This window comes from Perca fluviatilis, chromosome 10 (assembly GCF_010015445.1).
Source record: "Perca fluviatilis chromosome 10, GENO_Pfluv_1.0, whole genome shotgun sequence".
In the NCBI taxonomy this organism is placed as follows: domain Eukaryota; kingdom Metazoa; phylum Chordata; class Actinopteri; order Perciformes; family Percidae; genus Perca; species Perca fluviatilis.
Window position 1 is genome coordinate 11900659 of NC_053121.1, and position 27174 is coordinate 11927832.

The following is a 27174-nucleotide window of genomic DNA, read 5'->3' on the forward strand; positions in this document are numbered from 1 at the left end:
TAAAACAAATATTCTTTTAATAGAAAATATTTTGAGGTTCATTTGTACATTCATTTTACATGATTTAAAAAGTAATCTCCAGAGGTATTACATTATTAATTGCAAAAATAGACACTATCCAAACAACAACAATAAAATGTTTTTGATGTTTTTACTAGATATATAGTGTGTGTGTGTGTGTGTGTGTGTGTGTGTGTGTGTGTGTGTGTGTGTGTGTGTGTGTGTTTTCAGGGTTCAGACTTTGAGAGACACGGCAGTCCCGGCAGCCTCCAGCGCCGAACGCTGCTGTGGATCCTCAGGTCCAACCATTCCCGCTGAGTAACACCCAGAGCTAGACTGGGAGCACAAAATAAAGACAGTATAGTAATCATCACAACAGCACAAATGTGTTTGCCCCAAAACTCACTCATAACACAGAGCCTTCTGAGCCAGACCCAAACGGAATATTGCAGATATTTTTTAGGGGTTCCGCAGGGTGTTAAAAAGAAATTCTAAAACAAAAGTAACATTTCAAAATAAAAATTTAAAGCCTTAAAAAGTCTCAAATTCGCAATATTGTGATTGTGTTCTAGGTCTTAAATCAGTGGTCTTCAACGCACCGGACAGAGCCAGGGTGCCTCTGCAAAATAGCCTCGGGAACGGGAAGGAACTTGTTTTGGTGGAACATGTTAAACGGTGTACGTTAAACGGTTGTTTTAGTCGTGCAACAGAAAACTCCGATAGGACAGATAGTCTAGCTATCTGTCTGGATTTACCCTGCAGAGATCTGAGGAGCAGTTAACCATAGTCCTCAGAAATCCACCGGAGTTTAGAACCCCAAAAAAAAAAAGACAAAACACGGTGACTAGAAACCCAAAAATTATAATTCAAGGTTATCGGGGATTCCATTCAAACATACGATTCCATTTCCATTTGATTTGTTGATGTTGTGATACAGTAGGTCTTAAACTGAATTCATAATAGTCATAAAGCGGTGGTTCAGAATGAAAATCTGTGCAGACTGTTTTTCTGCTTGGAGTGAAGCGGTGTTAACATTCAGAGGTTTTTATTATTTTTAATTTTTTTAATCCGTTTAAAGTCTGCAGAAAATTATGTAGAACTCTGCAGATTCTGTGTGGCCCTGCGTGTGAGGTACTTTAAGGGGGGGGGGGGGACAGGCATCAAGTCCAATACGTCCTATTCCAAACCATTTCACTGAGCGGTCCCAGTTGTACAAATTTGTACCTTGGAGCAAGGTAGGGTTCTCCGGGGGTTGATGGGTCCACTGGCGGGAGGTCAGTGGTCACATCTGAGGCATCAGCCTGAGTCAGGTCCTCCCCCTCCATACACCTCAGGTTGGTTATACTGCTCCCCACCGCCGTATCAACGCTGTCTCTGCTGCCGTTGGTCGGACCTGAAGAGTCGCACACACGTTCTATTTTCTCTTTTCAAACCAATGAATTTAGACATTTAGAATCAGTTTAATTGTCACTGCCATAATACACACTCGGCATACATGGAAGCGAAATATTGTTCTCCAGAGATCATGGTATGTTACACGTAAAAAACAGATATGGCACTTAATGGACAAAGACATTAAAAGGTCATAAAAAGGAGCAGCATTAAATAGTAAAACCATTAAAAAAGTAGAGTTTGGTACAGAGGAAAAGGTGCTGTTGTGATGTACTGCACATGTGCAATATATGGTACCCGTGTGTGATGGAACACAATCGAAAGTGCTTAAGCATTTACATATCAGCTCTGTGACGGATGCCTTCCCTGCATCCATTACAGTTGTCTATCACCAAGTGGATTTCTGTTAAAATAATTTCAATACAAACAAGAAAGACTATTTGCTTGGAGTACATAAAAGCTGTAACACAGTCAGTAACAAATGAAATGCATCAATACATATTGTGAGTCAATTGTCATTAGATACAGGAATTTGTAGCCATTCAAAAGTGAATTTTACGTTTGAGAGATCCAAGTAGCTCTGGCAAATTATAGCCAGAACACGACTCCACCACCATGCGTGTGTGTGCCTGCGTGCATATGCGTCTTTCAAATATCTCGAGAAACGTTCATCTGAATTACGTCACACTTGGCTTCCTGGGTAGCCAATGAACTTGGGGTTTGGCTTTTGGAGCAGTTTGTACAGCGTTGGATATTGGATGTTAATAAACTGTGAAAGTAAAGGTTGAGGAAGAAAAACCCTGTTATAACGCTGGCTCTTCCGTGTCTCCCTTGCACAATAGAAGCCCAGTTTCCAATTCACTCAGAGCATTTGGCCGACACTAGATATCAAACAAAAGCCAGACACTAGGTCGTATTAAGTTGCTGTGAAGTGTAAATGCATTACTTCTACAGATTCTACGCTGGTTTAAGTGTGCTGCTAACACAAATAGCAGCACATCGGGAGGGAGCTGGAAGTCTTGAAGTTAGAATCAAGACTTATTTCCAGCAAAGCTGCAAAGCCAAAAGGACAGTGGATTGGAATGGCTTCGAAAACAAGCTGGAGTGGTCAAGATTGGAGAATCCAAACCTCAGGTGAGCGGAGAATGTTGAAGTCCTAACCTGTGCAACAGGCATACAAAATGACATTTGAAAATCTTAAAAGCAACTTTCCAGGAGCAGTGTCCATCCACAGAACACACTGTCAGTGGTTTTCACAGAACTACTTTCTGCAGAATCAATAGCCCTGATTGCCATCTTCTACTTTACGTGATCATAATTGCATGATATGAGGAAAATATGCGATATGCTAGAATATCACAATAACAATATTACTTGCGATAAATCAACACATATTAAAGTGTACTCCGTTCTGCTGCTTTCAGTATTCTGCTAAAATAAAACAAACTGCTTGTTGAATTTAAAACAAATGAAACCAACATTCTTTTATTGTACAAACATTGAGTTGAATATAAAAAGGCACCACTAAAAAGGAATGACATTTACATTTTAAAGAGCCGTTTTCTACTGATATTTTCTTTCAATGAACACAAAAAAACCTCTGAGTGTCTTTCGCGATATGTCGCAACCTGTCTGTTAAAGAATAAGATCCTTTTTTTTAAACATAAACACATTCATGAAATTACGTTCGCTAAACCCACCAGACTCCATGTAAATATGTCATTTTAGCATCGTAAAATACACTTCATTCAAAGTCGACAGAAACCAAATAAAACTATGAAAAGCCGTTTTGGGAAGTCCTGTGATGCTTTTCCAACCATCACAACTCTAGGTTTGGTTGAAATAAACACATAGTTTACTGATTTACATGTCAAAATATGTTGGCTCTATAATCGCTAAAAGTATTGCTTTTTTAAATGGAGTCTGGTGGGTTTAGTGCTAAGGGACTTCAGAGCTGTTTCTGGTTAAACAGAAAGGTCTCAAAGAGGATTTAAAGGTCTGTCTCTGAAGAGATCCTTTCCATAATGTTGTCAGACACTTAGAATATTAATCTGAGCCTGTCAGCGGCAAAAACAGCACTTTTAGTGGACCAAATTGATGATGCACATTTGCACCATAGGGTCACATAGCAGCTTGGTCTGCGGCTGTTGGTTACAGCGTTCACTCTTAATACTCGACCAATTTCAGAGATTGGTCAGTCACTTACACACAAAAACATAGGATAACAGGGTCCAGGTTGGAAAAAAACAGTAGTTACCCTTTAATTGTCTCAGAAACAATTGTGATTACCAATATAATTGTCTCTTTCAGTCATCTCTAAAAAAAATATTTATTCATGTATTACTTTTTCAAACAGATTAAAGTTTTGAATGAATCCCAGAATACATCATTTGGTAACATATCACTGTCGTGTGACCAGGATAATGTATTAATACAGGTTCACAGCCTATGAAGTTAACCACGCGTCTATCATCATAAACGTATTTTTTTTCTTAACCCTCCTGTTGTCCTCGGGTCAAATTTGACCCATTTTCAAAAAGTTTTTATACCAGAAACGTGGGTTTCTTTCAACCAAATTGTCAAAATAAATAACGTGGATGGTTCCATAAAACACTCTTATACCCATATCCATATTATCCTAATTTATTTATCACATTTTAAGTATCAAACTTTCAATTCAGAAAGTTTGAAAGCTGTATTGTCTTTTTACCTTTCTGATGATGGCGTATTATTTTCTGTGCTATCGTTTTGTTGTTGTCTTTGTAATTACTTAGGGCCGACCCCTCGATGATCTCTCGGGTTTAAATACCAAGGTTGAGGGGCGCCTGGGTAGCTCACCTGGTCGAGCGTGCGCCCCATGTACAGAGGCTCGGTCCTCGCCGCAGCGATTGGGGTTCAATTCCGACCTGCGACCCCTTTGCTGCATGTCATTCCCCCCTCTCTCTCCCCTTTCATTTCTAAGCTGTCCTGTCAAATAAAAGGCCTAAAATGCCGCCAACAACAACAAAAAGGTTGACTGAATGAATGAATGAATACTCACAGCAGCGTGTGAAGGGCTCCCAGGCTCTGGGCTGCAGGTACGGTTTGGCCGGCGGCTGCTGGAGCAGACACACCACTGCTGAGTCCACTTGCTGAAACACCCTGCAGACAGAGACAAGGATTACCCAAACCTGCTGACCAAGGTCTGGAGAAGGATCAGCACGGGTGGAGGTTCTCTTCACCGTGGCGTTTAAATATTAGGAACATGGCTCTTAGACTACAATTTCTAAGAAATCTATATTGGATGATGTGAGTATGTCTAAGCTCTTTCAAAGTTTCAGCAAGTCAACAGTCCAATAAAACTGATTCAAATAAAAAAATATATATATATATTTTCTGGTGCTTTCGGTTTGATATTTGGACAGGGACCCAAAAGAGCAGTGGCGGTTCCAGACCATTTCAAATGGAGGGGCCCGGCTGGGGCCACATTTGATTTTAGGGGTACCAAATACACTAAGCACAAGTGTAACATACCACCAACCCTCCATAGGTTTGGTTCTACAAAAGACTAACGATACACACAGAACAATAAACACAAGATTACTCATTCAGTGTTGGCCTACATTTTATTTATCACTGCACATGAATAATATTCCCACTTTGGGGATAAAGCTAGGGTTAAAAATGTATGAAAATGTTGCCACAGTTAGGTGTGGCCAGAGGGGAGGGGGGTTATGGCTTAATATTAAGGGGGGACTGGCCACCCCCACTTTGAACCGCCAATGCAAAAGAGCTGGCAGTCAGCTGTAAAGCAATGTTTGCTTTAATATTGTTAATATAATTACTCTTTAATACTGTATATATTAGCCTGGTCTGGTGTCGAGAAAGTGAAACTGCATTACACCGAGAGAATTGTTGTCATGAATGGTGGGTTAAAGGGCAGGATATAACACAGACTGAGATACCGGAGGCTGAGCAGTCGTTGGTGGAGTTCAGCTGACAGACCGGCTGCGTCTGACTGGATCAGCTCTCTGATAGAATCAAAGTCGTGCTTCAGCTGGAGAGCTCCCTGCACGCTGAGAGGGGAACAACGAAAACATCCCGGATCAGAGGTCAGAGGTCTCCCTGTACCAGTGGCGGGAGGTAACTAAGTACATTTACCCAAGTGCTTGACTTAAGTACAAATGTTGAGGTACATGTACTTTGCTTGAGTCTTTTCTTTTCATGCCACTTTCTACTTCGCTACATTTCAGAGAGAAATATTGTACTTTTTACTCCACTACGTTCATCTGACAGTTACTTTACAAATTAAGAATTTTGCACACAAAACACACGTAGGTTATAAAATCGGATGTTTTTATAAATTGGCCGATTAACCACTTAGTTGATTAGTTTGGATCGTTTCCAGTTTCTAAAATGTGAGGGGTGTTATGCATTTTGTAGTTTTAATACGTTTTCCTGAAACAATATTTTCAATGCACGACTTTTACTTGTAACAGAGTATTTTTATAGTGTGGTATTATCTGAAGTAAAGGATCTGAAAACTTTGTCCACAATATATCAGCAGCCTGCTGACCCAGTTAGACACACTGAAGGAGAGAGGGACTGCTGTTTCATGCACACAATCATAAAACCAGCTGTGAAAGAAGTATTCAGATCCTTTACTTAAGTAAAAGTACTAACACCACACTGTTACAAGTAAAACCCCTGCATTGAAAATGTTACTTAAGTAAAAGGTATGTAAGTATCATCAGTAAAATGTAACATAATACTTCAAGTATTAAAAGTTAAAGTAGTCAATGCAAAAAATTCCTCCCATTTAAAAAAGGTCCTACATGTAATATATTTACTGTAATAAATCCCAAAATGAGCCCAATGCGTCATCAGATATTAAGGAAACATGCTAAGTTGAAATACTATCTTTTCTGACAACAATGCTAATGCCAATATTTTCTCCTTTTGAAATTTATGTTCCGTGACGGAATTTCTGTTTGTGTTTTGGCCTGTGTGTTGTTATCAACGGCCCGGTTTGACAGACAGGCCGGGTTGCCAGATATAACTGCAAAAACATAAACCCAGTGCGCTACAGCTGTAACGTTAGCACAGCCATGAAAGCAGCACACAAACGACTCTCTCCAGGATTTTGAATTTTTACTGCATAAGTATTTTAAACACTAGCTGTCAGTATTACATATTGCACCTTTAAGAAACTGTAACAGAGCCAAACAGTTGTGTGTTTTATGGTCTAATCATTTCAGCTAGACTTGTAGGACTATATATTGTTAGCTAGTTCAGTTTATAATAAAACATCAGATTTTATAAACTACATGCGTTTTGTGTGCAAAATTCTTAATCTGTAAAGTAACTAAAGCGGTAAGTTAAATGTAGGGAGGTAAAAAGTACAATATTTCTCTCTGAAATGTAGCGGAGTAGAAGTAGAAAGTGGCATGAAAAGAAAAGACTCAAGTAAAAGTACAAGTACCTCAACATTTGGACTTAAAGGGTAACTAACGTTTTTTTGAACCTGGACCCTATTTTCCTATGTTTTTGTGTCAGAGTGACTGATGGGAACAACAATCTTTGACAATGGTCCAGTATTAAGCGAAATCGCTGCAGCCGGCAGAGGCGAAACAAGCTACAATGTAAGTTAACAGGGCAATTGTCCGGCTTGTATTTACCTTGTCAGACACTTAGAATATCTGAGCCTGTCAGCGGCAAAACAAGCACTTTTGTGAAGGTAAATACAAGCTGGACAATTGCCCTGTTAACTTACATTGTAGCTTGTTTCGCCGCTGATGACTGCAGCGATCTCGCTTAAAGGTCCGATGACATGGTGCTCTTTGGATGCTTTTATATAGACCTTAGTGGTCCCCTAATACTGTATCTGAGGTCTCTTTCCCGAAATTCAGCCTTGGTGCAGAATTAATTTTAATTTAATTTTTATACTGTTTATTGATCCCCAGTGGGGAAATTACAATTTATTTATTTACAGCCACTAGCCAATTACACAGCCAATTACAGCCACTAGAACCAGTCCCACAATGAGCTTTCCTTAGGGTTGTGCCATTTCTGTGTCTGTAGCTATTGAGGAGGAGAGAAGGGGGGGCAAGGTGGGGAGTGGGGGTGTGGCCTTTACCAACTGCCACTTTTCTCATTTGAAAGCCATGATATCTCTCTCTCATGGGTGGGCCAAATTCTCTGGGTGGGCAAAGCAGAGAAAGGGGAGGTAACCTTGCTCCTTATGACCTCATAAGGAGAAGATTCCAGATCGGCCAATCTGAGCTTTCATTTTCTCAAAGGCAGAGCAGGATACCCAGGGCTCAGTTTACACCTATCCCCATTTCAAGCCAATTGGGGACCATAGGCAGGCTGGGGGAACGCATATTAATGTTTAAAAACCTCATAAAGTGAACTTTTCATGCCATGGGACCTTTAATACTGGACCAATATCAAAGATTGTTGTTCCCATCAGTCACTTAGACATAAAAAAAACAACAGAGGTAGTTACCCTTTAAGAACAGTACTTGAGTAAATGTACTTAGTTACATTCCGCCACTGCACAAAACATACATTTAACATGTATGCAGTTTGACAAAACAGTATTTTATAGGCAAAAACAATATTTTTTGTAGCTACTAAAATTATGCTTCATGTTTTTGAACTTCATTGCGGGAGTCAAACCAGAAATGTGCGGTTATGTGCTATGACGAAAAGCATACCTAAATTTGATCTTCTGTTTCAGGATGTGTTCCATCCATGCCTCCATGAAAGCTGTCATGGTTATACTCAGAGCTTGGACACGGGCATCATCAGACAACGGTGCCACCCCCTCTAAAACCTGACCAATCACAGTCTGAGCTGCCACAGATGCATACTCACTGGGACTGCTGGGAAAACCTGAAATACACAGAGAAATACACAATTATCAATATGTTTAAGCTCCCAGTGGCTTTATTAAAATGCTGTCTGTGAAGTTGAGGAAGGGCCATTTCCAAAATAACATTAAATGGCCCAAATAATGTATTCCCTTAACATTTAGATTATTTCAGTCTGTTGGGGGTTTTCCACTTTCCATCATCCTTTTCTCTATCAATGACCCTTGATAATTCATCTACTGTACAGTATATCCTCCCTCTACTCGTGCCTCAGTCAAGCTGCTCTCAGGGATTCAAGTTTTAGAAATGCCATATCTGGGATCGATGCAGATCCGATGAGGAAAAAAAAAAAAAAAGTGTGTGTAATCAATGCAACTAACGTTATGTGTAAAGCGATGCACTAACATCAATAACAGGGTTCCTGCGGGGTCTTAAGTCTGTCTTAAAAATCAGCAAGAATCTGTTGTAGGAGTTCATTACAAAGCCTGACCGTTATTAGCAGTCCGGTTTCAATACCTGTCCTGAGACTGTGTCTCCAGTGTACAGCAGAAGGCATGGTCTGTTCAAAGATCTCCGCTGACATCCTCTTGCAGTCGCTGGAGAAGTTCTTCAGCACCAGCGAAGAGAAGGTCTGGTGGCGAGAGCAGTGGCATCAGGATCACATTACATCAACATTCTCGGTTTGCTGTTCTGCAATTCTTTTCCCACCATACCTAAATTTCGTTCTCAAATTTAAAAGTGTCTTTAAATATTCATTAGGTTCTTGTGGGAATCACATGGACCACCTTCCCATCCACCACACAGCACTTATTTAAAAACATTTTAAATCTGGTTCTCCTGGGATTCTTGTGACTTCCTTCTTCCAAAACTGTAGCAAAGAACACTAGGAGCAATTGCCAGGACTTTTGATGACTGTTCGAGTAACTGCATGCCAAATCAGCAATTTACCATATTAACGGTTGCTGCCACATCAGACACACTGGGGCATTACATCACTTCTGCCAGTCTTCCCAGAGAACAATGAGGGCAAAACGGCATCACTGATCTGTTTTAACCGAATATTCTCTGGTCTAGCGCAGCTAAAAACACAGAATCAATCTATAGCGTCGTTCACTACCGAGCCCATTTGTAACCAGCAGGCTACTGACAAAGTGATCTTAACTTCAACCGGTTCCACTGACTTTGGCAGTTTAACAGAAACTCTACTGTCCTGCTACGAGGCACTTTGCATTTACGTTATGTAAATGCGAAGTGCCTCGTTCATGCAATCATAGCAGTGGATCACTGCAGAAAGAGACACTGATGTATTACACAGCCAATCAGATGAATTGACCTATTATTCGAAGGTGCCGGAACGCAGTTCCAGATCGTTCCAGCCCACTTTAATACCAATTTCTCCAACCTTTCAGGCAGTGGCACCCAGGCTGTGGAATGCACTGCTGCTCTCTTTACGTTGTTCAAACTCTGTTGATTCTTTCATAAAGCAGTTGAAGAGTTTGCTATTAAAACAGGCTTTTAGTTAGACAAGGGCTTTTATGGCTGGCTGATTTTATGTATTTTTTATGTTTTCCTTGTATTCTTGTCTTCCATTTATCATATTTCAATTTATTGTAAAGCACTTTGTGATTTTTATCTGTGAAAAGTGCTACATAAACTTTACTTACTTACTTACTTAGAATAATAATTCCAGGAAGCTTGAACATGAACCGCTCTTCCTAGTCGGATATTTTTCCATCATAAATGATAAATGATATGAATGCTGCTGAATGTACAGTACATGTTCAATCCTGTCCTTAAAAACAGATCAAGATAATGTTTTTATGTAAACCGTCAAACCTAGCTGATGTGTTGCTGTTCTTGTTCTCTAAAACCACTCGATCCTAAACATCGGGATACCAATCTCACAACAGCATGGCTTCCACTGATTTGAAAGAAAAAAAATATGCAGGAGGAGTCAGCTTTCTGATGTGGTAAGACTAAACCCCCGGCAGGTCACCTGCAGCTCGGATACAGCCCTGCCAAATGCGTTGAGTTGCTGCCTCAGCAGAAGCTGGTTGTGGATATGAAGAGTGGAATGTTGGTTCATATCTGAATTCATCACCAGGGCGTCAGTCTGATGCTCCGTCATCTCTAATGACTCCATCAGCACCTGCAGAGACACAGACAGAACACATCACAAACACACCTTGTCACACCCCCAACCGGCACGTCAGACAACCACCAAGAGCCTGGGTCTGTTCGAGGTTTCTCCCTAAAAAGAGAGTTTTCCTCACCACCCGAGGCTTCTGCCTAAAGGCGCTGACACACCAACCCGATTTTCAGCCGTCGGACAGTCTGTCGAGGTCGGTGACTCGAGTCCGTTCGGTGTGTCGTCAGTCAGAGGAGCCGTCGGCCTTCATTTGGGCCGATTTGACATGTTGAATCGGAAGGCGGGCGGTCGGACTCAATGACCAATCTGATTGGTGGAGGGCTAACCCGGAAATGACGAGCGGGATGAGCCTGAAGAACGCCTCTCAAAATCTGAGGAAAGTCTTTTAAACTGACCTTTGTCGACCTGAAATGAAGACAGATTCAGCAACTGCACGGCCCTTTTCTCGCTTCAAAATGTTTTCAGAAACGCGTTTCGGTGAATTATTTTCGTAAAATATATGAGATCGTATTCCGAACAAGCCGCCATTATGGTCGCCAGACCCTCTTGACGCGTTCGTCCAATCAGCAAGGTTTTCATTTTTTGGGCGACAACACAGATAAGCGTCGCCTGCTGTTATGGAGACGCATTACGTTTTGCGTACGCGCAGAACGTACGGCGTCGCTGCGGTGTTTTCCGAGGCACTTTTTTGACCAACTCGAGTCCGGCTGCCTTTTCTGCTGAAGGTCGGCCGTCGGGTTGGCGTGTCAGAGCCTTGAAAGGAAGTTTTCCTCACCACCCGCGGTTTCTGCCTAAAAGGGAGTTTTTCCTCGCCATTGTCGCACTAAATGGTGGGAATTATTGGAATTGTTGGGTCTTTGTAAATTATAGAGTGTGGTCTAGACCTACTCGATCTGTAAAGTGTCTTGAGATAACTCTTGTTATGATTTGATACTATAAATAAAATTGAATCGAACTGAATAATCATTGACTGATCTCCTTAAGAAACGCATGCCATTATCAGAGCCTCCCTGTGTATCTATCTATGGGAGTTTCAGCTTGTACCATGAAGTGTTTCTTTCCCAAGAGGAAAATGAGAGATTTTGATAGTTCTGCTATCTTTGTGTGTTGAGTGTTATCAAATTGTGTAAATAAGTCTACACCTGAATAAGTATGGGTAAATAAGATTAAGTATATTTTTGTGAATATCTTAGAGAAAATTGAGGGGGAAAAAAGTGTCACTTATTTTCTATCTTTTTTTGTTATATGAGGGATGTTGGGATGTTATGATATCAGTGTAGGTCTTTTAGAAATGTCTGTGGTTAGTTTTGATAAGGGTCAGAACTGATATGGCATATGACACATGAGGTTTGTGTCAAGCTGATTTTACCCGGCCCAAGCGGCAAGTAACAAAAAGACACTGAAATGAATCGTAAAAATATTATCAAAGTGTGTACCATAACAGGTCAAAAAAAGTGTTGTGAATACTCACAAGTTCAGTGTACTGCACATGTCTATTCATGCCTGCATCAGGACAACCGTGCTTTTTCTGTGATGTAATTATTTGATCCTCCAATGACTAAAATATATAAAAGTCTTGTGTTTAATATAATGAGGAACCTACTTTGAGGTCTCCCTGCGTGATAAGCAGGAACTTGTTGAGGCTCCATGAGGATAGGAACTGGTAAGCCTTGGACATGACCCACACCGTAGACAGTTGCACCGTGGCTAACGCCAAGCTAACTGTCTGTCTCTGGAGAGTGAGCCGGGAGGGGAAGAGGCTAGTAGAACCTGAGAGAGAGAGAGAGAGAGAGAGAGAGAGAGAGAGAGAGAGAGAGAGAGAGAGAGAGAGAGAGAGAGAGAGAGAGAGAGAGAGAGAGAGAGAGAGAGTGTTATCAGCACCTACAAACAGTGATATACTTAGTGCAGTCTGTTCAGTGGGAGAAGATTTTGTCAATCAATCAGTTGATATGTTGGAGGCAATTATTAGCATTAAAAGACAAACAAACAAGTCACGTTTTCAGCATGAGGACAGTTCATGTGTACCACGCAGCGACACAAACGTAAACCACAATGGAGGGAAGAGAGAGATGCGCGCTTTCTAGCTGGAAATACAGTCACTATTTTGAGTTTGTGTCAGCTAAAGACGGCAATATTAAGGTTGGTTGTACACTCTGTGCTGGTGGTGACAAAGTGCTATCTAGCTACGAAAACACTACGTCAAATTTGAAGAAACATTTGGAGTCGCAGCACTGCAGTCAAACTTACAGAGCAAGTCCCAGCAGGTGGTGCGAAGCAGAGAGAAGGAGGTCCCCCACCACCCAAACAACAAAAGCTGGACATCGGTGCAAAACCAGTAAGTGGGGGAGAGTTGAAGAAGTTGGTCGGGGAGTAGGCCTATGTTTTAGCGGAAATGCTGCCCTTAAACACGGTTGACTCGCTCTCTTTCGTGCCATAATAAACCAGATCCTACTACTGGCAATGCCGAGCTGCCTCACAGTAAACCGGTTGTCATTTTTATGTTGAGGCTGTGGGGGTGTTGTCGGCAGTTGCTGAATGTAACTAATAAAGTAACTTGTAATGTAACTTCGTTACTTTTAAAATCAAGTAATCTGTAAAGTAACTAAATTACTTTTATAATCAAGTAATCTGTAAAGTAACTAAGTTACTTTTTCAAAGTAACTGTGGCAACACTGCCTCTGACTAACAACTGGAAGGAACAATAGAGATATTACACAATAAAATCCAAGACCAAGAGGACAGAGAAAGGCACTCTAACTTGAGCATAGTCAGTCTGCCTGAGAAAACCAAAGTTCCAGATGTGCTGGAACTGGCATCGTAAGGTACTGGGGATTAAAAGTCTCGCATTGCTAGACCTTCCTTCACAGCACTGTGGAGGAGGGTCTGGCTAGTCCACAAAGCATTCCTGGATGGGAGAAAAACGTGCTCTGGTTTATTGGCATTTCTTTAAACCAATCACAATCCTCTTGGGCTTCTGCAAAATAGCCTTGGGAAGGAACTTGTTTTGGTGGAACATGTGTACGTTCAAAAGTTGTTTTAGTCGTGCAACAGAATTGGTTCCAAAGTGTCCAATCCATTAGAATCCTATGCCTCCGGGCTTATCAACTACTTTTATCAATGCCCGCATGTTTTGCCGACTCCCGAACCTTCTTCCCGTATGTGAAATGAGTTGTGCTGCTCCTGAGTTTTTCCTTAACACTGCCGATGTGGAGTGGAGCTTTGGCTGTGAGGATGCTGTTTCGGTGCCATGTTGGCACACACTGGTGAATCAGGTAATATTGCACAAAGGTACGCTGTTGGTGCGAGTCAATTACTACGGAGAAAACGGTGTGTGTATGACTTTTTTACCTGAGGCTCTGCTGTTTGAGCGATGGCAGCACAGAGACGACAGGAGGGGAGGGGACAGCAGCAGGAAGTGCCCCATGGTCACAGAGTGGCTGCCCTGATTCACATCTGTGAGACACTTATCTTTCAGAGCGGAACCTAAACTTCTGCACACCACTGAAGGAAGACAGACATTGTGTGACAACACAGAGACAACGTGACAAGTGAATGCAACAGAAAAATTCAGTCAATTTAGTGCTTTAGTGTGTGGCCGGGTTGGATCAGTGGGTAGAGCAGGCGCACATATACTTAGAGGGTTATGCCTCGACGCAGAGGTCCATGGTTCGAATCCGACCTGTGACGATTTCCTGCATGTCTTCCCCCTCTCTCTCCACTTTGTCACCTAGCTGTCTTCTCAATTAAAGGCTGAAAAGCCAAAAAAAAGAAGAAACATTTTTTTATACATTTGTGATTTAGTGAAAAAGCTTTATTTATCACGGTTCTTCGCCACTCTGGTTTGGTTGAAATAAAACACGTAAATCAGGCATTTACATGTGGAAATATGCTGGCTCTATACGCGCTAAAAGTAGTGTTTATTTAAATGGAGTCTGGGGGGTTTGGCAATTGTCAGTACATATGGTCCAGGTTTAAAAAGAAAAAAAATGACCCTCAAGGTTTGTATAGGGTTTATATGAAGTCTTTTACATTTTATTTTTTAAGATTATTTTTGGGGCATTTTAGGCCTTTATTTTGACAGGACAGCTGAGCTGAAGACATGAAAGGGGAGAGAGAGGGGGAATGACATGCAGCAAAGGGCCTTAAGTCGGGGTCGAACCCGCGGCGTCGAGGAGTACACCTCTATATATCAGGGGTGGGAATCACCAGTGGCCTGGCAATATTCTGCGATATATTGCAATTTATTGCCTTTTTTCCAACTTCAAATTTCTCTGTTTGTTCATCACACTTCAATTTTATTGCTGCAAAATGGGATTGTCAAGCAGACAAACTGACCAACACATATATAGATTGATACTTGGCGTCTGTGTATCGATACAGTGCTGCCACGGAAAATATCGCAATACTGTGCTGTACTGATTTCCCTCCTCCCCCTCACCCTTACTATATATGGGTGCGCGCTCTACCAACTGAGCTACCTGGGCGCCCTATATGAAATCTTAAAGGTGCTGTAGGTAGGATTGCGAAGATCCAGGACTTAGCCCAAAAATTTTAACATCAACAACTTCTCAGTCCCTCCGCACCTTTCTGCTAAAGCCCAAAACGGTCTCCTAAGCCCCTCCCCCCACAAGGGAGAATGAATGCGTGTGCATGAGCAGTGATTGACACCCCCAGTTAGACACACCCCCTGGCCCTGATTGGTGCATCTGAACAGGGAGCTGTGGATTTTTGCAAATCGCACTACAGGCTGTAGGTGGTGCCAGAGGAGCTGGAATTGTTTTTCATTACCTGCTTCATGTAGTTCTACTGGAACATAGGGTCAGTTTCAGCAAATATGACAGAAGGTTAGTTTTATAAGTCTTACCTACTGCACCTCTAAATGAAAAACATTTGCAAGAAGAGCGTTCTGTGTGTGTGTGTGCGCTAACCGTAGTCCCACTGAGCATGTGCTGTAATGACTAACAGATAGAGACTGAAGTCCTCCAGCATGGTTCTGCACTCCTTGGCAACCAGATCTACAACAAACAGCACAAAACCCAGAGGTGTCACGTACACAGTAGGGCTGCACAATATACCGTTTTATTTTTTATTGTCATCGCAAAACTGCCGCAATAAAACACATAGCAAAATGCTGCAACATATCGCAAAAGACACTCAAGAGATTTTTTGTTAGTAGAAAGAAAATATCAGCGGAATCCTGCGCTTTGAAATGAAACTGTAAAATATTTTTTCAGTGGTGCCTTTTGTATACAATTTAATGATTCATTTGTTCAATAACAAATGTTAGATATGATTTCCTTTGGTTTGTTTTAAATTCAACAAGCAGTTCGTTGTATTTAAGCACAATACTGAAAGCGGCAGAAATGCAGAACTGAGCCCACTTTTAATATCTATTTATTTATGGCAAGCAACATCGTTATCGGGATATTCAACAGGTATCGCATATCGCATATTTTCCCGTTTTATCGTGTAGCCCTAGTACACAGTAAAGTAAAACTGGATTTCTAAGGGGGAAATCATTCCTTCCTCTCTGTGAAAAAAACCTCTAATTTTAAGACGGAAGATTTGAAACCGATCCAATGTAGACACCGTGTGCAGTCCGTCCAACAACTTTGCACACAATCTTGCAATCACAAGAAATAAATACAAATTCTATCCATTCCCTTAATATTTGCTGGGGTGACGACATCATCATTCAAATGCTATGGAATTGAATAAAACACCCAAATTCATAATTATAATTACTTGTGAAGAGCGTTGTATGGAACCATCCACGTTATTTTTTTGGACAATTTGGTTGAAAGAAACCCAAATTTCGAATATAGAAACGTTTTAAAAATGGGTCAAATTTGACCCGAGGACAACAGGAGAGTTAAGGAGAAGCCTTCGAGACTAAGGGCCCAAACGCTCAGTTCCACCTATTAAGTGCCATGTTGAAGGAACAAGCAATTTTTTGAGATTATTTTTGGAGAAAGAGCTAGAGAGAGATCAGGAGACAGAGAGAGAGTGAGAAAAAGAGAGCTTATTAAGTGAGTAAGTACTCTCGGAGTAAGACCTTATTTTCTGTTAATAAACCTTTATTATCGATGAATATCAGAATGGAATTTAAAACACATAAAAGTCAATTACTGGAACAAAGAATGCTGTACATGGTGTAAAGGAAGTCATCAATTGCACAAATAATTATGAAAGACGGATAAACAAATGAATGAATAAAGAATGATTGCTGCAGAAAGGGTTGGGCATCGTTTTGATTTGAACAATTCTGATTCTAATTCCGATGCTTCTTTTCGATTCCAAGTCTTTGAGGGCTGGAGTTGATACGGCTCACATGCTTATTTTTCAGAGGAACATTTCATTTAGATTCAATGCTGGTTTACAGTTTAACCAGGCTTTTTCAACGTAAAATAAAGCCACAATTTAGAGCGCAGCATACTGCCTGGAAGTACGGCGGATGCTACGGAAACCAAAACGTGCGCATGTTAAAACTGAAACCGATGATCAGATTTGAAAACCAAATTTTACAAACGATTCCAATAGAACAGCGATTCCACTGGAATCGTCGCTTTTTGAACGATTCCACGTTGGAACCGGTTCTCGATACCCAGTCCTAGTGTCAGTCACTGGTGACCGTGTTAAAGCACATGCTGTATGGACACTTCCACACAGTTTCATTTGACTGGACATTATCTTCTTACCGTCCTTTGAAGCTTGACTGATCCTGTGCAGGATTTGGAAGCCCCTGTGTTTGTCTTGGAGGTTGATGCTTCCTGCAGCGCTTCCTGCTTGTGGCACATGCAGCTGCAGCCACAGGGCTTTGCTGCACAGAGTCCACAGCAGCGTGCGGTACTGTCCAAACAGCTCGGCAAACACCAGCGACTGACCGAGGTCCAACCACTGTACCGAGTGAGGCCAACGGAGACAATCTGGCTCCGCCGTAGTCCCCTCTGCTCCCCCAGTCTCCTCCTTCTCTGGGCTTCCAAAACCTGAGCTGAAGGACACAAACGCTCAGTTGTCACACAGGGACTGGGCAACTGGGAGTGTGGTCACCTAAAGATCAACAAAACTCTACAACATATTTTCTGGGCTGCAACCACTATTAATGTTCTGAATACACCCCCTTTAATATACGGTAATACGTTTTGTGGTGAAACCGATGCCACACACACACACACACACACACACACACACACACACACACACACACACACACACACACACACACACACACACACACACACACACACACACACACACACACACACACACACACACACACACACACACACGATCTCAACAATCACCACAGTTTCAAGGTGGGCACCCTTGATAACTGTCTCCAAGTCAGTATTGGACCAAAAGTCATATTTGGTCTTAATCTCCCATTCTGTTCCTGAATACAGTAATTGTGTTGTAATGAACGTTGAACGTTTGCACATTTGAACATTATGATGTCACAGTGACGTTAGTCTGGATCAACAGAAGTACATTTTTTAGGATAAAGCCTGAGGTTTGGCTTTGCAACTCCCCTTCTGCTCTCTGTGTGTTGCCGTTCTCAAAATCCCTTCACTACGGGAAACAACAAAACACTTCGAGCTAGCAAGCTACACGCTGAAAAATGGAACGTTTTGAAGAAAATTTGGATCGTGCAACATGGTAGGCCTGCTTGGTTCTTTCGGGGAATGGTTGTAAAGATTTACAAAGAATGTGTTTACGGCATTTACTTTCTAACTGGGACGTTTTGTACACACAGCGATACACTAAATTGCAGTGCGTTTGCCCCCGTCGGCCACCGTACCAAAAGGTATCCAAGGCATCAGTATGCTTTGAACAAATTGCTTAACAATAGTGGATCCACGACGGTCAGTGGCCGGTTAATCTTATTACCTGACGGTAGCGTCTTTCCTGGTTGTTATTTCCAGTTCATGCCATTCCTGCTGAGGTCCTTCCACCTTCTGTTCCTTGTTGACTTCTGTACTCAGACGATTGCATTCCACTGAACCTGCTGCATTTATGATCGGACAATTTAAAATAATCAAGTCATTCTTTCCATTTGGTGACAACACATCTGTTCCTGTATTTGGGAGGAGTTGTTCACTCGGTGCCTCTGGTGTAGATGTACGTGAAACAAGCGGAGCCAGCAGGTCATTGGAGGAAACCAGCACCTGAAAAAGCAGCTCTACCGAGGAATGGTCCTGTTGGCAACCCCCTGACAGAGGCCGGGCTAAGAGATGGCGGAAGGTGGTTGAAGGAGGTGAAACGGTCCGCAGTAGTTTACAGTTTCCTAAACTGGTCTGTGTTTCTAGATTTGGTTGGGCCAACGCTTCCACATTTGTCTGGGCTAGACAAGTCTGGGATATGTTTGTTTGGCACTGGCTGGTTTGGTCTTTGACGGAGCCATCTGGTCTGTGCTGCACAAATGTGGGCTTGGCTAATACAGGATAATGGTTTTCAAAAATAGTACCGTCCAAATGAAGGTCAGGGACGTAAACAGGGGCAGTTTTATGGCAGGTGTGGCGAGACGATGACTGTAAGGGGGGATGGTGATAATTAGGGAAGAGAGGAGAGGAAATAAGGTAGGTATGCTGCAGCTGCTCCCAGGTCCACTCAGATCTCAGTGCGGAGGCCCCACAGCTGAGCCGGACCCCCTGACTAACAGAGTTTTCAGAGCACGCGCAGGACTCGTGGTTGGTGTGGACCTGACACGTGTGGGAGCTCTGCTCAGTGGCCCAGCAGAGCAGCTGCTTGGCTGCCGCGTTTGCTTCTTGCACTGCTAAAACCATCATCAACTCTTTGACTGAGAAGGCCGCGGGGTGATGCCCTGCTGTGAAGCTTTTTGGAAGACTAAAATCCAGTGTGGAACAATGTGTCTGCTGTAATACCGCAGTCCTCAGCTGGGTGGTGCTGTGCTGCGCTCTCTGCTCCCCCACTGCCTGGTTATACAGGGCTGTACCCGTTAAAATATCCTCCAAGACTTCTCTTGGTACAGAGTCTAATTCAGTCTGGGCTATAGCAGACAGAATGACATAAACATAATGTTCCATTAAAACCAGTGCCTGCAGACCGAGTAAGTCCACAGTCTGTTTGATTTCTGCCAGCAGCCTGGTCTGCTGGACCAGAGCGGGCCTCAGATAGTGGTCCGACTGGACTTTAGACAACAGACAGGACCAGTGGTTGAGATGGACCCGGAGCTCCTGACTCAGTGAGCCAAGACCAACCCCGGTTGAAGACCAGCTGGACGGGGTCTGGAAAGGAGGAGGAGAAAGTTTGCGTTTGTGAATAAGCCCCAGAGGTATAATTTGAAATGTTTCTACACAAGTGCTGATACAGTAGATACCAAAATTATAATTTTTTTCAGTACCTTACTTTGTGAAATACAAACATTTCTTTTATCCGATGGCTAGACATTTTTAAAGGTCCCATGGCATGAAAATTTCACTTTTGAGGTTGTTTTTGTTGGGTTCCCCCAGCCTGCCTATGGTCCCCCAGTGGCTAGAAATGGTGATAGGTGTAAACCGAGCCCTGGGTATCCTGCTCTGCCTTTGAGAAAATGAAAGCTCAGATGGGCCGATCTGGAATCTTCTCCTTATGAGGTCATAAGGAGCAAGGTTACCTCATCTTTCTCTGGCACAAGAAGTCCAACAGGATCCCTATATGGACTGCAATTTGTAACGTCACTGTAATAATTCAAATTATTCAGTAATTCACGATACCAGCACTGTGTAATTGATCCTATAATATCATAGAAGCATATGTTCTGCAGCTACTCTAAACTGACCTCCACACCGCCGTGTGGCCTGAATGTGTCATTCATTCATATCTCAACCCTGCCTTTGAATACTTTGATTAAATGTTCATATCACAAAGTCTGCTTATAGAAACCTTTTTAACAGTTTGAGAATGTCCTGCCTAACCTGGTCAGGTGTCAGGTGGGGTTTCTTCAGCCTGCCCTCCAGCAGGTGGCTCACTCTGGATATGTATGCTGCCGTTAGGCGAGCCCTTCTGGTGTACTCGTGTACGAAGAGCAGCAGGCATCGCTGCTCCAGGAGCCTCCGCAGGGCTGTATAGTGGCCCTGCAGGGAGGGGGAGGAGGGCAGGAGGAGAACACCGCCCTCTGCTGGGAGGCCTTTAACACACACCTGATGGGGGAGGAAGAGAGAGAGGAGGGTAGGGACTAGGGGTGCGAATCTTCACCGGTCTCACGATTCAATTACGATTATCCTGTCAACGATTCAAATCTATTCGATATCACGATGCATCACCTCCTCAATATTAACAAATGCATATTTATTACTCTGTCACCTCCTACTGTGCAATATGGCATTTCTTTTTTATATATATATATATATATATATATATATATATATATATATATATATATATATATATATATATATATATATATATATATATATATATATATATATATATATATATATATACACATACACACACACATATATATATTTATTTATTTATTTTTTCTCCCCAGGACCTCAAATCACAGAGTATTCTTTTTTTTAAGATTATTTTTTCGCTCTACCAACAGAGCTATCCGGGCGCCCACACAGAGTATTTTTTTACATGTTTTAAAACGTGTCTGGAGGGGGCTTTGATTAATAGTGTGTATATCCTTAGTAGCCAAATAAAACCTTCCATTTATAAAGAAATTGGATATACATAGTGATGGTTTCTGATAGCCCAAAGTAGAGTGCAGGCATTCTATGAAACTTAAAATGCAAATTGCCGCTACAAAGGTAATCCTTGTAAAGTGAGTACTGAAGGCTTATCGTCACACACATCAACATATATCCCGTTTCCCCGGGAACTCACCCGGTGAGACCCCGGCTGTGCCCCGCCGACTAGCTGCCACTGGGGGCTCACAGTCAGAAGAGCTTGTTGCAGACGCAGGAGACGTGCAGAGGACCGGGACACCAGGTTGGCAGCGGCTACAAAATGTTCCTCTTCCTCATCTTGACTGCGGCCATGGAACAGCCACTTCAGACTGGGATTAAAGGTGCTTCGGAGTATCGTCTCAGCTCGCTGCAGGGAACGGGAGATGGAACTCTGTGACCAGGAACCTGCAGGGGCAGACAAGGGGGTTTCAGTACATTGAAGAGACTAAAGGCGGCATTCAGACCAAAAAAAAAAAACTTTCTCACGAAGTGTTGTGTTTATTGCACACATGAACCGTGACAAAACAAAACAAACTGGCAGTACCAAACATAGATAATTTTTTTGCCACCTATAGCACATTGGGCATCACCACAAGCCTGTAAACATAGAGGCTTCAATGAATAAAGAAAAGCAGGCAGTGTGAATGTAGATTAAAAAAGGAGACAACTCACAAACAAGGGGTTATATATATATATATATATATATATATAGTATCGTATGTACGCTCAGATTAGCTGGACTATATAGTGTATGAAAATGCCCGGTGAGATTTTGAACACCACTACAAAATGGCGAACACACTATATAGGGAACTATTTCTGTGATAGGGAACAGTTTCAAACACAGCGTGTGTTTGTGGACACAGTTCTCCCAGCAGCAGGCTGCAGTGTTGTACACGATGACGACTTTTATCTGCTGCTGTCACACATGTGTATACAGTACCAATAGGGGTCAGATCCTCGGCCACCATGCACGAACTGCATCTCGTCTGAAAGACACAAAGAGAAAATTCTGGAAAATATTATTGACCATGATCTTAAATATTAGATTAAGAGGGCAATTTGTTTTCACAGCCAGTACAACACAGAAACATGCAGATATACACATATAGCAACATACAGATTAAGTCGGCACAAAACTCAATAGACAGCTGCTCACTGTAGCAAGTACACCTATTTTATAACTAATGACCCGTTTGATGTAGACTACTGTGTGAGGTATCACTGAACTCAGTAGAGAGTTCCCTTTTCATTGGTGACCGGTTGCCCCGCCCTCTCTACTTTGTAAAACTTTTGCAATAGACCATTTCCAACGCCGCACACGCCGCCGCGATACACAAATGCAGGGTCACGTGGGGCGGCGTCCGCCAGTAACCCTGACGCGCACGGAGGAGTGACGGCCCGTCCAACGCTGCTTGCAGCTTTAATTCTCCATGGGTTTCCTCAATACAAGCAGCCCCTTTTTTACATAAATACATCATACACATTAAAATATAAAGTTCTAACCTGCTCCTTTTCTGGACATTCGGACTTAGAATTCTCCCGTTCTGAAAGAGAAAGACAAACAACACCCACAATCATCAGACAACATCTGAAACCAAACAGAGAAAGCATCAACATGACAGTATCACCGCTGGGGGGAAATGGTTCCATGCAGAAAAGTAGGGTTGGGGGAAATGTATCGTGATTTTTTTTTGCGATTGTTTTTTAAAAAACCAATGATTCACTTTAATATTTTCCACTGATGACGAGTACATCATATCCGTTTCCAGCAAAACAGAGCGAAAGCAGAATATGCAGAAAATCCATGTTAGGCTATGTTCATACTTTTTTTTGACAAGAAAACGTTGACTAGGGCGTTTCTGTAGTGACAAAAAAGAAGAAGCTGGCAGAGCGTCGCTGTTAACGTTAGATAAAACAAAGTGAGTTCCCAATACAGGGAGCACCCGGTTATATCATATAACCTCGCTGTGCTCCAACTCAATTTTCTTGTTGTTATGAGAAATGACAGGTCTGGCTACTCCGCTTGTCACTGGTTGGCGGTCAAAAAAGTCCTTGACGTAGGGCCTTTTTTTATTTTTTTATTTTTTCAACTTCAAAGAGACGCCCTAGGCTGCAAAAAAGAAGTCGGCGATGGCGTTTAAAGGTGCAATATGTAATATTGTATGCAATACTGGCAGCTAGCGGTTAAAATAGTTACTGCACTACCAATTCAAAATACTGGAGAGTCGTTTCCCCCGCCCCCTCCTGCCCAGACTCGAAGTTCACGGAGGTTACCAGGCTGAGACCGCAGCATTCACAACAATGTTGCTAGACGCTTTTCTCACATAGCCAGACATTACTCCACAGCACAGCAGAGTAGCTAACGTTAGATGCTAGTCTCACATAGCCAGACATTACTCCACAGCACAGCAGAGTAGCTAACGTTAGATGCTAGTCTCACATAGCCAGACATTACTCCACAGCACAGCAGAGTAGCTAACGTTAGATGCTAGTCTCACATAGCCAGACATTACTCCACAGCACAGCAGAGTAGCTAACGTTAGATGCTAGTCTCACATAGCCAGACATTACTCCACAGCACAGCGGAGTAGCTAACGTTAGATGCTGGCTATATTGACAGTCATAAAAGCCCGTGGCTCCCGAGCTCTGTAACCAACTGACAGACACACTTTTCGGCTTAAAATTACAGTATGAACCGCTAAAAACACAACAACCTCACCGCTCTCCACACGCCAGTCAGGCACACTTCCTCGGCTTAGAATTACAATACGAAACGCTTAAAAATACCACTACCTTGCCGGAGGGAACACACTTCATTGGCTTAGAATTACGGCAACAATCGCTAAACACACTGCAAACTCACAGTCCTCTCTTCCCGATTTACAGCCCCCTCGTGGCTTAAAATAACTCACCGTTGTCGGCTCCAGCCGCCTGAACTACACGTGTAAACAGCCATGGCCCGCTTGCCTGGTCCTCCCGGTAACGTTAGCAGTTAACAGGGTTAGCATGGCGGCGTTAGCCAGGACCAGTCGGGATCACTTTACTGGCTATGTCTCAATTGTTTTTGCGAGTAACCAACTCGGGTACTCTAGCTATATAATTCAATGTGAGTACACAAATGTTGAAATTACATAAAATGCCCGTCCCTGGTGGCTGTGATAAATTAGCCTGAAGCTATGCTTACCTGTTCAGGAGGAAATAAGCCAATTCTGCGTCATTTTGGGATCTAAGCTGTCTCCATCTTTCAAATACATCTCCAATATTTACCAGGGGGTTGTTACGTCTCTGGTCACGCAACTGTTAGAAACATGCCGTTCTTTTTTTAGGTCGGGTAGAATCTATCTCCGTTGATCCTGTTCGTTTTGTGTGCTGCTTTCATGGCTGTACTACCGTTACAGCTGTAGCGCGCTGGGTTTACGTTTTTACAGGTATATCTGGCAACCCGGCCTGGCTGTCAAACTGGGCCGTTGATAACAACACACAGATCAAAACATAAACATAAATTCCGTCACGGAATGTAAATTTCAAAAAGAAAAAATACTGACATTAGCATTGTTGTCAGAAAAGATAGTATTTCCGTTTAACATGTTTCCTTAATATCTGATGAGATCTGGTGTCATTTTTGGATTTATTACAGTACAAATATTACATATTGGACCTTTAAAGAAGGAAAAGAACAACCTCCGAGTCAATTTTTCAGTTTAAATCCAATGTGCTGGACTTCAGAGACAACACAATGAAAACATGTGCCACTGTCCTATACTTTCTGGTCCACAACCTGCTCCCCCATCCCTTCCCTACCCACCTTCACTGTCTCGATGAGCCGAGAGAGTGTATGTGAGACGATGAGAGAGAGAGAGAGAGAGAGAGAGAGAGAGAGAGAGAGAGAGAGAGAGAGAGAGAGAGTGTGTGTGTGTCACACCTGCTGTCTCTCCACCAGGCTCTTCTAATATCTCTGGGTTGTTGTGGTCCATGCTGTGAACAGACAGCATAGACATTATTAGCCAGGCCAGACAGAATCTGCGGATGCCATTTGGGTCTGATTTTTAGTGCTCCATGCTGCTGAAAGCAATGCTTTCGAGAGTGAGGTGTTGTCTGCGATAGGGTTGTCTTTGTTTCCAACGGCAACATGTCACAGCTGGACATTCTGTCTAAAAGATTAGTTTTTACATGTTTTTTAAAATTGTATGTGACATTCAAACAATGACAGAAAATGTCATATGAACGTAATAGTTAAGCAGTATGATGATCCACATCGTTCCCTGTTAGTTTGGCTAATTCCCACCTAATTTCCAGAGATGTATTTAAGGAAAGAATGTGAGGTACTTGTACTTTACTTAAGTTCAAAGAGAAATATAGTTTTTTTTCTTTACTATACTGCATTTATCAGATACAGTATAGTAGTTACTTTACAGATCCAGATTTAATATTCAAAACATATTGAAATTATAAAATATAATGCATTGTTATAGATTAACCTACCTAGCTAACTGTATACTGTTAAGATCAACTTCACCTCCAGCAACAGCAAAATGCTCACATTAATGGACCTTTTTCATGGCAGACTTTTTGACTCGTCATAGTAGGAAAAGCACAGCTGAAATTGATAACCTTAACGATGGCTCTCTCAACATGCCGTGCAAAAGGTCTACGACATGGGTAAAATACAACATAAAAAGTAACACTCACAGGGGCCATTTACTTTAAGGTATTTTTCTGGTGGGCTATTTATTTACCTTTAAGGTAGGCCTAATATTTGTTATGGTGTAGGCTATTTGTACATTCATTGTTGCAATGTTACGTCTACATACCTCTTCCATTACTGAACCTCTCAGGAGTTGGGAGATAGGCTAACATATTTCTCTTCAACCAGTGCCACTGATTTCATCTGGGATGGTGTGTCACACAACATTCATAACACCAGAAGACGTAAATCCTAAACTTCTTTAAGTAACGTCGCAAACGTCGGTTGTTCCTAAACGGATGAAACCGTTTGGACTGAGATAAAAACAGGTGATAGGAAGAGGCGTGGATTCAAGTGCTGATTTTAACATTATCAAGACATTATCTTACTCAGCATTAGCAATGGCGTCCAAACGTCCATCCCCGGTGCATCTTGACGACTCAACTTTAGAACTGTTCTGACAACTCACTCAATTATGAATGAGAATTCAGACATTAACGTGAGTTTTCCCACCGAACTGTTTTCTTAGCAGCAGCAGACTTGACGTTCGCCCGTTTAGAAGCGACTAACGGCTTTTTTTATCCGTGTCTACTATTTATACTTATCAAATTCGTTCACTGAAACGACCGCCGAAAAGCCAAGTATGTTATTATTGACTTACTCCTTTTTCTAAGATGCACTTGTTAATCCAGTGCTGCAGCTGCTCACGAAGCAGGTATGGTTCAAAATAGCATCTGCTAGCCAGCAAAGCCTGAAAACACAGGATGAAGGAGTAGCCAATCAGGAGGAAGCGTGCACGGTTGTTATGGAAAACAGAGCGCATTAAGTCCCGCCCGCAATATTTTTTTCCCCCCACTATGGCCACGCCAAGACCCGCCCTTCAATAGCAATCACACACTACTATTGGCCAGGCGTCCATGCTTACATAGACAGGTTCTATCCCCTGACCAATCCCCTAACTCTAACCTTAACCACTCGAGGTGAAATGCCTAGCTTGACCCCAACCAATCGAGTTGCCGGAGGGGATAACAACTCTCCGCTCTCCATTGACTTGTATGAAATTTAGAATTTAAGAAATGAGGAGCTAGAGGCCTAAGAGGAAATCACCTGGAATAGATGGGATAACCGTGAAACGTCTATCTCTCTATGGGAGTGATAACTTAAAACTGCTCTATAACGCCTATTTAGACTGTATCTCATAAGGAACTCTTTCTCCTACTATCCCTAAAAGTAACAGACACTTCACATTTTAGATTTTTTTTTTTTGAGGAGTCGAGGAGCTATAAAAATGATATTGTCTCTACCTCAAAGCTGTCAACACTTATTTGACAAATGTACAAACACATTGTGCCTTGATTGTTTGTATCACTATTATACAGTAAAGAATAAAAAAGATATTTATATATATATATATAT

At 42.2% G+C, this 27174-nt stretch overlaps 1 protein-coding gene across 7 annotated transcripts; it reads right to left on the reverse strand.

Moving 5' to 3' along the window:
- On the reverse strand, nt 1-26546 carry ccdc142 (coiled-coil domain containing 142). 7 transcript variants are annotated; one of them, XM_039814276.1, is made up of 19 exons: nt 26148-26530; nt 25886-26049; nt 24997-25049; nt 22578-22618; nt 22015-22060; nt 21229-21476; nt 20310-20534; nt 18283-19640; nt 17094-17386; nt 15324-15410; nt 13744-13896; nt 11999-12165; nt 10243-10395; nt 8763-8877; nt 8091-8268; nt 5337-5447; nt 4433-4533; nt 1225-1393; nt 1-336 (listed from the first exon to the last, which is right to left on the reverse strand). In XM_039814276.1, the coding sequence occupies exons 3-19, from the start codon at nt 25046-25048 to the stop codon at nt 228-230; spliced, it is 3606 nt and encodes a 1201-aa protein (XP_039670210.1). In that variant the 5' UTR covers nt 25049; nt 25886-26049; nt 26148-26530; the 3' UTR covers nt 1-227. The 7 variants fall into 7 exon arrangements, with proteins under 7 accessions (XP_039670210.1, XP_039670211.1, XP_039670209.1 ...); XM_039814277.1 differs by lacking the exon at nt 25886-26049 and having other exon boundaries at nt 26420-26546; XM_039814275.1 differs by lacking the exon at nt 25886-26049.
- Between the last annotated feature and the right edge of the window lie 628 nt (nt 26547-27174).